This window comes from Lucilia cuprina, chromosome 3 (assembly GCF_022045245.1).
Source record: "Lucilia cuprina isolate Lc7/37 chromosome 3, ASM2204524v1, whole genome shotgun sequence".
Lineage (NCBI taxonomy): Eukaryota > Metazoa > Arthropoda > Insecta > Diptera > Calliphoridae > Lucilia > Lucilia cuprina.
This window is the reverse complement of record NC_060951.1, coordinates 64,808,191-64,825,484: the sequence shown is the minus strand read 5'-3', so window position 1 is coordinate 64,825,484 and position 17,294 is coordinate 64,808,191. Positions and strand designations below refer to the sequence as shown.

At 28.1% G+C, this 17,294-nt stretch overlaps 1 protein-coding gene across 7 annotated transcripts in view; it reads left to right on the top strand.

The window, feature by feature from the left end:
- LOC111675056 (partitioning defective 3 homolog) overlaps positions 1-12,913 on the top strand; it is a 76,572-nt gene extending 63,659 nt beyond the window's left edge. Inside the window, exons 1-9 of one of the 7 annotated variants that reach the window (XM_023435785.2) lie at positions 5,074-5,383; positions 6,913-8,409; positions 8,473-8,679; positions 8,750-9,282; positions 9,341-9,586; positions 9,655-10,274; positions 10,338-10,830; positions 11,184-11,282; positions 12,119-12,913. In XM_023435785.2, coding sequence (XP_023291553.2) covers positions 5,204-5,383; positions 6,913-8,409; positions 8,473-8,679; positions 8,750-9,282; positions 9,341-9,586; positions 9,655-10,274; positions 10,338-10,830; positions 11,184-11,282; positions 12,119-12,650 — 4,407 coding nt within the window. In that variant the 5' untranslated portion in view covers positions 5,074-5,203 and the 3' untranslated portion in view covers positions 12,651-12,913. Of the gene's footprint in view, positions 1-5,073; positions 5,384-6,912; positions 8,410-8,472; positions 8,680-8,749; positions 9,283-9,340; positions 9,587-9,654; positions 10,275-10,337; positions 10,831-11,183; positions 11,283-12,118 lie in introns of those variants that run through there. The other 6 variants (XM_046947563.1, XM_046947564.1, XM_046947565.1 and 3 more) reach the window with 6 other exon arrangements.
- Positions 12,914-17,294: the final 4,381 nt, after the last annotated feature.

Below are 17,294 nucleotides of genomic sequence, written 5' to 3'. Positions count from 1 at the left end.
TTGTTGTTGTTGTAGTTTCTTATGATTGCCAGTAGTGCACTATATTTAATTTTTGTTAACTATTATTTTTTTCTTGTCGTTGTTTCAGTTTAAATTGATTTTATTATTGTTGTTTAAGTGAAAGTGATAGTGAACTTAAGTGACCCTCACGTAATTTTTCTGTTTTACTCGCCCGACTTGTTATTGCATTTTTGTTTTGTTTGGTGAGGGGGGGGGGGGGGGTTTTATATGTTTGAGCTTATTTGACGTTTGGCTTCTTTTGTTTTAAGTTTTCTTCCTTCTTTATGTTTTTTCTGTGCTTTTTTCCCAGTAGTGTTGTAAGAAAAAGATGGACGGGCCAGTCTGCTGCTGTTCGTTTGTTTTTGTCTGCCAAATTGTCTGTTAATCAGATTGTTTTTTTGTTTAACAAAAATTTTTTAATTGACTTGTATTATAAATTTTATGATAAAGTCTGTTGTTGCTGTTGTTTTTTTATGTTATTTAAGCCAGTTTTTGATTTATTTTTATGGGAAAATAAAAAGTTACTTGATCTGATCATTGATTGTAATGGAATCTGTTATTTAATGAATAAAAGTGAATGAATGCACATTTTTCTCAGAAAATTTTTAAAAATAGCTATTGAAATCTTTGTAAATTTCAATTTTAACAAATTTAATTTATATAAAATTTTGTTAAATAATATTTAAAAAATGTATATTCTTTTTATTTATTTTAAAAAATTTAGAGAAAACAGAAATATTTTCCAGATTTTTTCCCTTCCATTACTCTTCACATTAAGGTTAATAATTATAATATATTTTGCATAAATTTGAATTGTTTTCCACATTAATAAATAAACAAAAGCTGTCAAGTTTAACGAATATTTGAAATAATTGAAAATTGCACGCTAGAAATATAAATATGTACAATTTTTTTCACTTAACTATTTACTAAACTCAACTCGATTAAGAAAACGTATTTTAATCGAAAAATCAATAGAATGTGAAAAAAAAATCAACTGACATTGTTTTTCAAGCTTGAGTGACTTTAAAAATTGTTCATACACATTTATTTAATGTTTTTATTTATTTTATTTAGAATATTCTTTGTTTTTTGTTTCTTTTCATACACCACTTACTACTAAATACAGGTGTGTCAACAACAACAGGTTGTTCGCCCCGCTTCGCCCTCTCTCAATGTTTATTTTGTTACTGTTTTTGCATACAAATGTGTGTGTGTTTTTTATATTTAATGCTAAAAATATTATATAAAAAATAACTACATATTTATGTATATTGTTTATAAATTTACAATTTAACTGCTGTAATTAGTGATTTTTTTCTGCAAATTAAAAAAGAACAACAACAGCTAAATGCAAATGGTGGCATTTTGTTATGTCATAACAAGACACTTTTTTTTTGCTGAATGCAAAGAGAGAGAAAAAAACTTATTCAAAAATAATGAGTTCAAATCAACATTTTGACACTTTACACAGCTCGTGATCAAATAATAATAAACAGCAGAAAATAAACAATATGCCACGAAAAATCTCTCATAAATTGTGAAAATAAACTAAATCAAAAATGTTTGTTAGCTGTGTTGCTAATTTTTGCCATTTTTGTTGGAGAAAAAAAACTTCATTTGATTTCATGTCATGTCATGAAAAATGTTAATTCTGCTGCAGCAGCTTGCAACAACTCATGACATGCCAACTGGCAATATAATTTATCATGATAAATAAGCAAGATTTATAGGTTTATTTTTAATCAACTTTAGAAATAAAAGTAAAAAAATTATTTTAATTAAAATCTATAAAAATTAAATTAAAATTTTTAAGGGATTGAAAATTTTTTATTTAATTTTCATAAAAAAATCTGGGTCATTTGCTTTTAACACACTTTTTTTTTTGGTTTGGTTTTTATTTTCTTTTAATTTTTGCGTTCTTTTTTTGGAACTTTTATTTGTTTGCCACTTTTTCAAAATCATAGAATTCAATCTAATGCTTTTTAATTTGTGCCCCTAATTGCTAATGTAATTAATCACGTTATCGCTGGGTATTAACAACTTGGATACAACAAAATGCCTTTAATATATATTTGTGTTTTATAAATTCATTCGTCCAATATGTTTAATAGTTTGGAAATTTTTGTTGTTAGTTAATACGATTACCAATTAGTTAGTTGTTAAGTTTAGCTGCTAAAGTACTTTTTGTGTTCTATTGCAAACATGCTTAAGTTCTTTTGTAAATGTTAATTTATTTTAATTCGATTACATATTTATTTTATTTATAAAATAAATGAGGTAATTTTTTTTATTTAAAATGCAACTCAGTGGCATGTTTAAGAAATTAACTATTATTATTCAGGGGCAATTTATTAGCTGTAAACCGCGAAATGAGGTTAAATTGTGGTTTGATTATTACTAATTTAAAGGGAATATTTTAGATATTTAAACGAAAGTTATTTCAAATATTTCATATTAATGAAGGCTTTTTTTCAAAATGACTAACTAGGCCATTTTGTAGTGGAGATATTCATTCAGTTACCATAGCAATCGAGGTGTATATCTACACCCTATATCACGTTTTCCCGTCCAATCTGCCTATAATCTAGTCTATATTTTAGTCTATAGTCTAGTCTATAGTCTAGTCTATAGTCTAGTCTATAGTCTAGTCTATAGTCTAGTCTATAGTCTAGTCTATAGTCTAGTCTATAGTCTAGTCTATAGTCTAGTCTATAGTAATAATATCTTCAAGTAAAGCTTTACATGAATTTTACTATTTTCCCAACATTTTGAAAAAGTTGATCCGCTTTCTATATGCATTGGATAATGGATCCAATTCTATATAATATATGTTGTTAAAAAGTTAAAGCTTATTTTTATCTTATTACCTACTGCATATTTTTAATCATGACCCTATAAATTTTAAAGTTTAAAACTTAAATCTCTTCCTTTCAGTTTTTTAACTGCTAACATATTTTGTTACAACTTTTTTCACGTTTAATTGCAACATTGTTAAATTGCAATGCATACAATTATTTACCAACTTTACTCACTTCAACTATACATTCCTACCATACATTTTTTAAACTGTTTAACTACACGATCATTTTTTTTTTTTCTTTCTTTATAAAATATTTTACATATTTATCTACATATACGTAGTAAATAGTTGTAAATAAGCTAAAAATAAAGTCAACAATAGTCGTCTGATCTAGTATGAAATGTTTTCTTTTTTTAATTTTAACAATGTGTTTTTATTATTGTTTTGCGTACAACAGTTAAAAATATCTTCCTGTAGTAAAATGAGATTTACATCAGTTATCGGGTAACGGTTTTTGTTATGTGATTATACAGTTACAGATTGTATACGATACAGCAAAGTGTAAACAATAAAAAACCCTTTAAATGCAGTTGATATCTTAATGTTTGTTAGATGATCCTGAAGTTTATTTTCTTTTTTTTAAGATAATAAAGAAATTTAAGAGATTTCGTAATTAAAGACCTTACAGCCACACACGTACATCTTCATAAGTAGATGTTATGAGTTCATTTTACTAACTTATAATAAAGTTTATCCTATTGTAATTGCTGGCTAATATTTGTAATTGTTTATAACTTTAAACCTTTATAGTTTTTAATAGCCTGAATTTTTGCTTATTTTAACTTAACTATTTCTTTATGAGTAAATAACTTTTTATTTTTAACATTTTATTGTTTATTTGTTTTATAACTTACTACATAACAATGCCTACAAATATTCATTGACACATTGAATCTTATCACCTTTTAAAGGAAATACATAATTAGTAAATTTATAACTTGAAAAAATTGTTAATAATTTGTTTACACTATTAATGTGTTGAACATTTTCAAAACAATGCAATTGTTAAGGAATTTTCGCGATAACAACTCATACTAAGTCAACATAAGTTCTTATATGTTGACTTAGTATGAGTTTAATTTTATTCTTTATTTATTGATAAAATGATTAGAAAACTAATGTAAACTTTTACTTTTGTTTTGAAACGAAATAGTTAAATAAACATTCTATAGTAAGGAAACTGTTTTGCATTTAAAGTATTAAAAACTTGAGTGATAATACATTTTATTGATAATACGTCTTGTCTACAGTAGTCGTCTGATCTAGATCTATTAGATTTCAATTTAAGATTAAGCTCGAAGAACCATGTTTTAGATAATACATATATTTTGGTAGTATTTTTCTTTATTTGTTATGTGTTTTAAACTTTATTTTGAATATAATTTTTATTTTTAAATTAAATTAATCATCATTATTATAGACAAATTTTATTATCTATCAATTAAAACATGTTATTTCATATTTTATTGTTTTTTTGAAAGCACGTGTTATTTTGGTAATCTATTAAGTATTTAAAAAATTTCGCAAGTTGTGTTTTTTTATTTAGAAATTGAGTCATATTTAGCAATATATTTAAATAAAATTAGTTTGTTTTGATTACAGTTAGATCAGCTGTTTAACAATAAAACAATTTTAAATTTGTTCACCATCAACGATGTCATACTTTATAAAGAATGAGAAATTTTGAGTTATGGTCAGTCTTGTAGTAAGAAGCAATGATTAATGATTTACGATATAAAAAAAATTAATATTGTTTAAATTTCGTCATATTGCCGAAACATAGCAATTTTTGTTTAAAATCTGCAGTATAAAAAATAAAAATATTTTTTTTCTATCTATAATATATAGTTCTTTAATTATTTTAAAATTCCAAAAATTTCTTCAATTATTAGGCATCTTAGTAATTTCATGAAATATTTCTTGACAACTAAAAGATAAGATTACCTTCTTACATTTAACTTAATTATTCACGTAAAAAAGATATTTTTTACAAAAAAAAAAATTATCAGTGAAATTAAAAATTGCGTCATTATCAGTTGGTACAATTTTGCAAAAGATAAAAAAATTTTATTAAATATTTTCCAAATGAAATGTATAAAAATATTTTAGTATTATTTGAGACAAACACAATACAATACATAACATTTATAACAATTTATTTAAAAATTAAAATATTATTATTTATTAGCTAAAAAATGTCTTAAACATTTTGAGAAATAATTGCAAAAACAAACAACCAAACTTATTAAAACGAATTATCTTTAACAAAAGTATTATTTAATTTATAAAATTAAATTAAAAAAATAAATATAAATCAACTAAATACCAAAGAGTTTAAAAATGTTTGATTTACCACCAAAATGTCCAGCATTGGCCAATAAATTAACGGGCATATTTGGTTGGCGTCATACCTATAAAGTCTCCGCCAAACATGAAGGCATACAACATGTCTATTTACAAAAATCCTATTCATTAACATTACCAACCAAAAGACCACCATCACCATATGGTTATATAAAGGTAAATATACATATTTATGCTAAAGTCATAAAAAGTTATTTTATTTCAAAAAAATTTTATTTTATTCTTATGGTAATGTATTATTATGTTTGTTGGAGTTTTTCCTTCTTCTGTGCTTTTTTTCTGTTTAATTATTTTATCAAAAATGACAATTGCTTTGGGTTTTCTGTTAAAGCAATGGCCATATTTCCGGTTGAGTACAATACAATTATTAATATAATATATTTTTTCTGTTTATTTATTAAAAAAAGTTTAATTATACACCATTTCTAGGAAGAAAGTAAAACGTTCTGTTGTTAGTTATTTATTATTTTGTTAGAATTTTGAATGACAATTTTACACTCTCTAAGAATATTAGTTTGTAAATAAAGTAGAGTTTTCAAACAACATTTCTTTTTATAATTAGTAAACAAAATAGGGTTTTCATGTCAAATATTTTTTTTGCAAAATATGAATATGTTTCAAAATTTAACCACAAATTGTGTTATACAATTTAAATGATTTAGAACTTGATCATATAATTTTGTAACAATTTTATTAGGGTTTTTAATTTTATTCAATCTGATCTAATTTGCTAATATTTACATCAAATATTTAACCTACATAAATTAAAAAATAAAAACAAAACGCAAATTCTATTAAATATATTTGTATATAATTTGTTAAAAATGTAGTTTTTTTTATTTTCATGCTTCGTTTGGTTTCATCATGTTTGTGATGCAATTTTTTAAGGTTTTTAGTTATTTTTTATTTCGAACTGCCTTTATTTTGTATTTAATCTTGTTTTGTCCAAATGTTTGGCCTATTTGTTGTTGTTATTGTTTTTGTAGTATTAGTGGTTAACATTGTGTGAAGTTTTGGTCGGCATTTTTTTCTTCTTTTAGATCAAAAATGCAACTCCCACAACTTTTGTTTATTGAAAAAATTTAACAAATGTTGCTTTAAAAAATACACATTTTGGTGTTAAATATGACTCATTTTATTGTTTATAATTTTTCTTTATAATTTATTGTTTATTTGGCATTAAATTGCAGTTATAGGAAACAGAGTCAAAAAACCTGTTGATATCAAAAAAATATATTTGTTATTTTATCTAGATTAATAACAAATTTATATACCTAAAACATTTAACAAAATCAGCACCCCTGTACTTTTAAAGTAAATTTGATATGACTTCTTCACAATCAGACCCTTAAAATTATTAAGTATTATATTTGTTCAAACTACTCTCCAGTTTTATTTAAATAAACATAATTTTTTTGCAACATAATCATTGTTAAGTTCTAATCGATATAGAATTATACCTATTGATTGTCTTACATTTCTTAATCATTAATATTCCGCCAATATCGTCAGACACCAGTCAAACGTAAAAAATATAAATTCTTTTAAAGGAAGTTAACACTTTACCAACGCCAACTAATAAAATGCAAGTCACGTTTTAAATAAAAACCATAAAATTTAGCAACAAATAAACATAAATTAAAATCGGGAAAAAATCTAATAATTTCTTTTTCAATTCATTTTAGGATCCAGATTCTTGGGTTTCCGTACATCATTTACAAACACAATGCGGTATTTTAGATCCCGATGATTGTGTGCGTGATGTAGCCGATGATCGTGAATATATACACGCTAGTTTTGAAGATTCTGGACCGGATCCAGGTGTGCCACAGGGCGGTGGTGATGGTGCTTCGGGTAGTTCATCAGTTGGCACCGGTTCACCCGATATATTTCGTGATCCCACAAATACAGATGCACCCACAAATGGTGCTCACAATGATAATTCTACACCTCATATTGAGGTAACCAGCACGACAGCATGTCCTATGACTGTTTTAGGTCTACAAGTGCGTCGCAGTAGTGATCCAAATTTATTGGCCTCTCTAAAAGCGTCTGAAAATGGCAATAAACGTTGGTCAGCAGCGGCACCTCATTGTGCTGGTGATTCACCCGAAAAAGTTCACATTGAAAAGGCGAGCTATTTACCACCTCAGTGGGAGGAAGAAGATGATGGCCATCATCAAGCACCACCAGTACCAGCTCACCAACCTTTTGCTCGATCCGGCAGACTTTCTATGCAGTTTTTGGGTGATGGCACCGGTTATAAATGGATGGATGCAGCTGAAAAATTGCAACAACAGCAGCAGTTACAACAACATGCCCAACAGCCGCAACAACCTTCTAGAGATTATCAACAGCAATTTTTCTCCAGCAAATCTCTGCCGCGGGAAAGTACACGCAAAGAACCTTTAGGCCAAGCCTACGAATCCATAAGGGAAAAAGACGGAGAAATGCTTTTACTCATCAATGAGTATGGCAGTCCTTTGGGTTTAACCGCTATACCCGATAACGAGCATGGTGGTGGCCTATTGGTACAACATGTAGAACCTGGCAGTCGCGCTGAGCGTGGCCGTTTACGCAAAGGTGATCGTATTTTGGAAATTAATGGTACAAAACTAATGGGTCTGACAGAGCTAGAAGTTCAAGATTACCTACGTAAAGCTTTAGAATCTTCAGAGCTAAGAGTCCGTGTAATAAGAGCAAATGCTAAAGGCTCGAAAAATCGTCGTAGAGACTCCAAAGTGGCTGAAATGATAGAAGCTGAAGAGAAAATGGCATCTAGTTTAGAGAGTAAAGTAGCCACAGTTTCTCCTACCCGTAAGCCAAATACCGCACCAGTAGGTGCTTCTTTGCAAGTGGCCAACACACGTAAATTAGGACGTAAAATAGAGATTATATTGAAAAAAGGTCCCAACGGTTTAGGATTTTCGGTAACAACACGTGATAATCCTGCCGGTGGTCATTGTCCTATTTACATTAAGAATATATTACCACGAGGAGCTGCCATAGAAGATGGTCGTTTAAAACCGGGAGATCGCCTTTTAGAAGTAGATGGTGTGGCCATGACGGGTAAAACACAAACCGATGTGGTGTCCATATTAAGAGCCACTTTACCAGGAGCTACTGTAAGATTGGTGGTATCAAGACAGCAGGAATTGGCAGAACCAGAGGAAAGGGAAATTGTAAGTTTTAGATAATTTTATTTATATTAAAGGTATATATGTTAATTTTAATATTTTTTTCAGAATTTCGAAAACAAAGAAAATGAATTTGATTCACCTCCTAAACCACCAGCTCCAGTGCTACCTGCCTCTATGCAAAATTATCAGCAAGATGTTAAAAAGTCCAATAGTGCCCGTTCACTATTCGAACAGCATCAACAGCAACAAAATCAAAATCTTAACGAATCTCAACATTTCATTGATGCTGGCAGTGAATCGGCGGCTTCAAGTGTAAGTTTAACTTATTTAATCTCTCTTAACTATTAATAAATATTATTTTAATTTGTTCTTAAACAAACAGGACAGCTTACAAGCTGGCATTGCCTGGCGCTCCAGAGAAATGCTTACACTACACATACCCGTTCACGACACTGAGAAAGCTGGTCTCGGTGTGAGTGTTAAAGGCAAGACAAGTTCCAATATTACCGGCTCCTCTACTGGCAGTTCGAATGGTTCCATGAAAAACGATGGAGATTTGGGTATTTTTGTTAAGAATGTCATTCACGGTGGTGCCGCCTCACGAGATGGCCGTTTACGCATGAATGATCAACTGGTCAGTGTAAATGGTGTCTCCTTATTGGGACAGAGTAATGCTGAAGCAATGAACACCTTAAAACATGCCATTGTCAATAATCCAGGCAGACATCCTGGTATGATTACTCTACAAGTTGCTCGCAAAATCACCAGATCGGCCAGTTCGGGTGATATCTTGGAACACACCAATGAAAGCTCAAATACCAGTGACACTAGTGGAGCTACAGTGATTTATTTAAGTCCAGAAAAACGTTCGGCAGATAAACGTAATAGTGGAAGTTCGAATAGTGAAATGAATCGGTGAGTTGTTTTTAGCGAATTATAATGAAATTGAAATTTAATTGATTATATTTATTAGTTGGAGCAACCCCGTCTTGGATAGACTAACCGGTGGTGCTTGCTCTGGCAATTCAGGACAAAAAGGTCGCTCAACAGTAGCTGCTACAAACTCTGCAGCAGGTGTTAAGAGTAGTGCTTCGCATGCTCTACGCAATGAGAGCTATTATATGGCCACTAATGAAACCTGGTCACCAGCTGTACATCATCCATCACAACATGTTAATAATTCGGTTTTGATTGAACATGATCCCGAACCAACATCACCGTAAGTGAAATACAAAGTTATAAATTTTTGAAGTAAAAAAACGTAATTGCATTTAATTTTTTGTTTAGAACTCTTCCTCATCGTCCCAATGAATCTATAGCTTCTAGTGTAATCAATAACAGCGCCTCCAGTAATCCTACATCTGGATCCGCTCCTCAAAACTTCGATGCCACTTATTCCTCTCAACTTAGTCTTGAAACCAATAATTCAGGAGTAGAACATTTTAGCCGTGATGCTTTGGGTAGACGTTCCATTTCCGAGAAACATCATGCTGCCTTAGATGCTCGCGAAACCGGCACCTATCAACGTAATAAAAAATTGCGCGAAGAAAGAGAACGTGAAAGACGCATTGCCCATACTAAGTCAGCGGTGTTTAGTGGTTCTATGGAATCATTGTCGGCTCGTATTGCAGAAGCTAATGCTAGAATTCCCGGTTACAAACATGCTAAAACTAACTCGGGCATTGAACAGCAGCAGATACAGTCTGAAGCCAGAGATCAAGTGGGTGATTTGGGTCCTTCTTTGGGTTTGAAGAAATCTTCTTCTCTGGAGTCTTTACAAACCATGGTACAAGAAATACAAATGTCAGAGGAACCAAGAGGTGGACCTACCACCCTAAGAGCACCACGCGGCAGAGGACGTGAAGAAAGTTTAAGAGCGGCTGTTGCCAGTGATCATGATGTAAAGAGTAAGTCTAATTGATGTTTTTGCATATTGGGATAAAAATTATATGTTTTTTTATTATTTGAAGAAGCTCGTCAAACCTGGCTTTTAGAGGATGGAGATGCAGCTGAGGGTGGTTTTACACAACGCAATGGTCCCTTTCAAAGTTCCCTTAACGATGGTAAACACAAGTCTAGAGCCAAAAAGCCCGGCATATTACGAGGCATTGGTTACATGTTTCGTTTTGGTAAAAATCGTAAAGATGTAGTAGCACCTTCAGAAAACCAGCCTCCCGTTACAAATAATGCTGCAAATGAAAGAACACCTGCCAATAATCAAATACCTGCTGCTGCATTGGCAGCTTTAGATCGTAATGCCAAATTAGCTCCACCAGCTTATCAACCTCCTCCGCCACTACCACCTGCTAATGCAAATGGTACCGGAGGCGGCGGTGGCTCAGCAAATCATGTTGATAGTAATTCAAATGGTGGTATTCATCAAAATGATATATTCAATCATCGCTATCAACACTATTCCAACTATGAAGAGCTACAACAACACAATCATCATCAACAGATTAGGTGAGCAACAAATTTCAATATTGCTTTTTTCAAATCAATCTAAACAAAAACATTATGGGCTAAAGGAGCAAATTACATGATCATTAATCATATGTTTTACTGCATCCAAAAATTAGCAAATATTTTATTAATTTTAAATAAGAAACGGCTTTTTTTATTTAAATATCCGCTCAACATTCATAAACTTTTTTTGGTTGGTTTCAAACTGCAGCAAATTTTACATTTAATTTATATTTCATGGTGTTTTTTTATCCATACCAACAACTTCTACAACTTTCGTTTTGTATTCTAAATTGAAACTGTTTGAAAAATCTTGAATTATAAAAACCAAATTTTTCCCATTTCTGTCATAGTGATGATAACTGCTCAAATAATGATGTTTTGTCGGAATCAACGTTAGAATGCATGAGACAACAAGTGCTTAGACAACGTCTTAAAGTCGAAGCAGAAAGGTAACTTTTTTTGAAACAATTACTTTTTTTGGTAACAACAAACAAATATTTGGCTGATTTGTTTGTGTATATTTTTTTTCTTTAAAAATTGCTTTTTTTAATTTTAGTAGCTTAATTTTTTAGTTTTTAAAGTAGTTTTCCATTCATTTTGTTTTAAATTTTATTGAAATTTTAGAAAATAAAAAAATCTTTAGAGCTTTTAGTTTATTGTAGAATAAAGATATTAATTTTTGTTCCAAAACAAACATATTTAAAGAAAATCTTTAACAGCTGGATTTTACATTCAAACGTTACCAAATCCAACTTTCTAAAGAAATTAAATAAATTTATTTAAAATTTATTGATAAATAATTGCAAGATAATTTAAAAACTATTTATTTTACTGAATTATTTTCAAATAAAATTTCTAAAAGTTACTTTTAATGCATTCATTTTTTTATGATAAACACAAATACTGAATTTTTGTAGCAGTGTTATCTTTTTTGTTTAATTAATTAGATTAATATTATTTTGCTTTTTTTATAATTGGCTGCCTGTATCTTTGCTTTAAACCCGCTACATAACGCATAATTTTAGCTCAATTGCTGTTGTATTTCATTTATACATTTATTCATTTATTTACTTTCTTTAACTTTTTATCTATTTTCATGAAAATTAAACAAATTTCTTCTGCTTTTATTAAAAAAAAATTAATAAAAAAAATAATAATAAAATGCATAATTATATGGCTGGGCTTTTATATTCTACCAACTGCAATTTAAAAACTATTGTAAATATATTTGTTAATTATACATATAAATGAAAAATGTATGTGTGTATAAACATAATAATAACAGTCGTCGTCATCATCATTATCATTCCCAACGTAGTGCGCGCTCACAGGATATAAACATGCAACAATATCAAACGAACAGCAATAACACAAGTATACGTTCAAATTATTACGATTACGAAACAGCACAACAACATAATTTAAGTCCAGGATCCATGCTTAACAATAGTTTCCAACAACGCACCGGCAGTATTAAACACAATGGTCATGCGGGCATAACAATAAATGCCAGCCAACATCAACATCCTGCGCATCATCCACAACAAGCCTCATCCGCCACAACATCCAGTCAGGCACATTGGAGGACGGCTGCCATAAATGGCTTCTCACCAGCCACCTTGAATAGTAGTGCACGCAGTCGAGGACCTTTTATAACTCAAGTCACTTTGGGTGGTCCTTCGTCTGGGAATAGTATTGCTGCCGGGCAGCAACAACAATCACAGCCTACATACCAAACGGTACAAAAACACAATCAAACACAATCTCAATATTCGGGTGCCGTAGCTGGACCGCAACATACCGCTTCAAAAGTGTGACTATAGGCCAACGTTCTTCGTCAATGTTTGGGCGAAGACGTTGTTGTTCGTGGCCTAAGCAGTAAATGCAAAACTACTACTTCAGCTATTACTACTTCTAATAATAATTCCCATAATCTAACAAATTGCTTCAATAAAGGTGGTCAGAATGGTGGCGTTGTCATTAATCCTAAACATAAAACCGAAGATAGTATACAGGAGGAGCAGGATAATGACTCAGAAGATGAGGATATTGTAGAGATTTTTTATTTTGCCACCGAATGCTAAACAAAAGAAACAAATCCAAATCTTTAACTATTATTAAGTCATGGTGAGTTTTCTTAAAACTTATAAAACAACTCTATAAACAGACTACCCTATAAGTAGGTTATTAAATTTTGTGTATACTTTGTTGATATTATATAAAATTTATATTTTATAAATTAATTCTATATTATAACGAATAACTAACTAACTGACTCTTTAATATTTAAAAGCAAGTGCAAATTTTTGAATATATTTTCAAAAGTAAAACGCAATTTATAAATAAAAACAACATTTCCCAAAAAAAAAAAATACTAAATTAAATAAAGACAAACGAATATATAGATTTATTGAACATAATTTAAACTTAAAAATATTTGACTAGAGACTGTTTATTACTTATACTATTATAAAACATTATTGTATTGTAAAAAGTGGGCATTTTTTCTAATTTATTATTTTTAATTTTACATAGAGAAATATGTATGTTATTGTATTTAATGTTTAAATTGTTATTTAAAGAGGACTGAATTGTTTAAGATTTATAAAGGAAATTAAATTTAAAAATTATCTCATGGAAAGAAATTTATTTGCAAATTAAAAATTTTACTATCGTTTTTCAAAATAAACTTAGCTAAAACATTTGTGGGTTAAAGCAGCAAATTGTGTTATTAAAAGGCATTTATTGCAATTATATATCTAAAGTTTGTTGTTTTTAAAGAACTAAAAAATATTTAGTTTATCTTCCTTTTATTGCGACCTTGTCTTCATGACCAAGCTTTTTCCCCTTCTTTCTTCAAAGAAATATGTATATCAATTATTTATTTTCAAAATATCATTACCAATTCAGTCCTTTTTCTTAAATTAACTTCTACTAAAACTAAATATAAAACTCAAATCAAATCATATTTTATTTAATATTAATAGACAGACACTTCATGAAAAAGTTAGGCTTTTAGTTATCATATTTCTAAAGAGATTTCAATCGGTGTTTTTGAATCAGTTATATAATTTTCAAAATATTTTTATAAATTGAGGAAAAAATACCCACATTGTATGAAAATACAAAATACAATACATCCATTTACAAAAGTATTCGACATGATTGTTAAAAATTTATATAATAAAATGCAAAATTAAACAAATTACATTTATAACAACAATAAAGAGAAATTAAAAAAAAAAAATAATAAAAAAATGTTTTAAAAACATAAATATATTTTGTATATACAAGTTTAAAACAAAACAGCAGGATTTAAAATTTAAACCTTTATTTCTAAAGAAAATTTACTAAAATGCTTAAAAACTAAAGGATTTAACTGAAACAAATTTTAAATGCTAAGCACTGAAATAAACTTTTTTTTTAAAATAAGCAGTTTCAACACACAGCTTAAAAAAGAATATGAAAAACAAAAAACCTACTAAAACTGTGATTATATATTTCGAAACAGTTTGTAAAATTAACTAAATACTTAAAAAAATATAAATTACAAAAAAGAAAAAAAACGAAAAAATTAAAGAAAAATGAAAGCAATTGCTACATTCCAAATTAGTTTTAATTATTATTAACAATAATTAGTAAACATAATTTCATTTAGTTTTTAAACAAAATTACCAGTATATAAACAAAATATTTTGTAATAAAATGAATATTTAAAAAAATACGAAAAATTCTAATAATTTTCATTAATAAAATAAACGAATAAATATGAAAAAAATACTTTTTACTTCTCTAAACTTAAAACATATTTTTAAATTAATTTAAGGTTTTTTTCTCAATCAACAATCGAGCAGCAATATTTACTGCCTATATTTTAATTTAATTTTTAATATAATTTTTGGTTTTCTTTGTTTGTATCTACACTATTTTTATAGTTATTTTGTTAAAGATAAAATAATTTTGGAAATGGTGTAGAAATATATGTTTTTTTTATTGTTTCTGTTTCTTTTGTGTGTGTGTTTTTATTACATACTATTAATTTGTTTTAATTTATGTAAATAATTCTTTATCATTTTCATTAAACTTTTTTTATTAATTAATTATTGAAAGCGACTACTATAATCCATTCAATTTTAGAAATTTTCATATTTGTTTTTTTTTAATAAACTATTTTTAGAAATATGTATCTAATAATGTTTATGTTTTTTTATAAATAAATAATTATATAACAAGACATTTAATTTAAACTTAAATTGTATAATTTAATTTTAGTATTTTAATTAATATTTCTATGTTTATCTTTATACATTTCGAATTAACTTAAGTACGATTATTGATTAATTTGTTTAAAACTTTGAATATGAATTAAAAAAAAAAATAAAATATATATAAAATATATATAAAAAAAATATACAAAAATTATTAAAAAGAAATATTATATTTGGTTTTATTGTTTCTGTTTACTTAACAAAATCGTATTTAAAATCAATGTTTTAATTGTATGTTTTTAATTTATGTCGTGTTTAACATTTATTTAATCTCACCAATCACGTTTTTTGTTGTTTTTTTATAAATCTTTCTCGAACAACATTTTTGCATATTAATTATAATGGAATTTTAAAGTTGTTTCATGAGTTTAAGGTTGGCGTAAATTATCGTGTTGGTTCTGACACTAAGTGCAATTAATTTGAAATATATATAATTTTAAATTGTGTACTTAACATTGGCGGTTTGTAATTTAAATATATAAATATGAAAACTACACTACAATTTGTTCTAAAAACATTCTCCAGAGTCTAGGCTTAAAAAACAATTTTATGAAAACAATAATTTTATATGAAACAATTAAATCAACTCAATAAAAGCTACTAATCCGTTTCTAAATAAAACAAAGCTTCATTTCAAAATTAATAAAAATTAAATAAAAAATGGTATTCATCACAGTTTTTAAAAACCTAAGGAACTCCGGTAATTTAAAAAAATATTTTTAGGTCCAGGGGTTGAGATTGATTTCGGAAATAAAAAATTTATTTAAACAGAATTGTAGCGTTTTGTTATGAAAATATAGACAAAAATTAATTATAGGATAAGAAAAACTTTTAAAATTAGCTTTTAATAGACTTTTTCAATTAAAATTAAAGCATTTATTAGCTCTTGACAACCCTGTAAGATAACATTAGAGAAACTATTTTCATACTATAACCATAAACTTGAGTTTTTGCGAACTTTAGGCCGACGAAATCTTTCTATTAATTTTCAGCTATATTTTAAAAACGAAAATATGGCAACCCTTAAATATGAAAACCTTACTTCATACTCTAAACGTAAACTTAGGTTGTATGAAAATTGAATCAGTTTTTGGAAACGTATGGTCTAAGACAGCTTTTACTTATTTTCAGCTACAGTTTAACAGCGAAGACTTGGCAACCCTAAAATAAATATTATTTTCAAAACATTAAATATTGTTACGTTTATAAAACTCCAACTAAATTTCATCCGATTAACATTCCTGAAGTTGTAATAATCGGTTTTATTGTTACTTTAAAAACGTTTATATTTCACTTAATAAAGAAACCTTTTAATCCTAGCCCATCAAACTCTTAAGTTTTATGCTTTTTATATCCATAGTCTTCAGTTCCATCGAATCCATTACATTGGATCTTGAGAAAAAGGACTTTAAAATGCTTTGATACACAATAAGTTTTGACCAACTTGCACAACCTGGCAACCCTTCCAAATTAATTTTTCAAATAGCTTTGTATTTCCGCTATATATAGACTAGAGTTTTATTCAAATCGGTTGACTAGTTTCCGAGATATTCCATTTCTAAATAATCCAATTTTAATCTCGATTTCTGCAAGTTGGAAACCCTCAAATCACCTCTAATCAGCGCCATCTATTGAGTGAAATTATTTTTCAGCAACAAAGCAAATAATGAGCTACCAATAGATGGCACTGAATTTAGGCCGAAATACAGCATTGCCAACATCAAAAATAAGCAAGAATTGTTCATTTTGATGTTCTGATTGCAGCAGATTTTTGAAATTCAAATTGAATTTTAGCAATTTAATAACAGTTGTATAACTTTAATTAGAATTTTAGAAGTTTTTAAAGAGATTTAAATTGTATTATACTTAAGTGATTTATTTGCTCGAGAATTAATTTTTTGTTTTGTATAGAAATAGTTCAGTTACTGTTTAAGAGTTAATATTCACTCCTATTCTGCATTTCGATTACGTTTCGGAAATTGATATTCCAACAAAAAACGGAAAAGAAAAAGCAATTCCATTTTATTTCAATGCTTTACTACTGTATGTATTCTGCATTACGTTCGTAACTACGTTTTTGTAAGTTGTTATTTTAGTGACGGAGCTTAGAATCGAAATGCAGAATACCAAAGTTGTTAAATGGAGAAATGCAGAATTATAATTTTGATTACAGATTTTTTTATTTTAATTTAA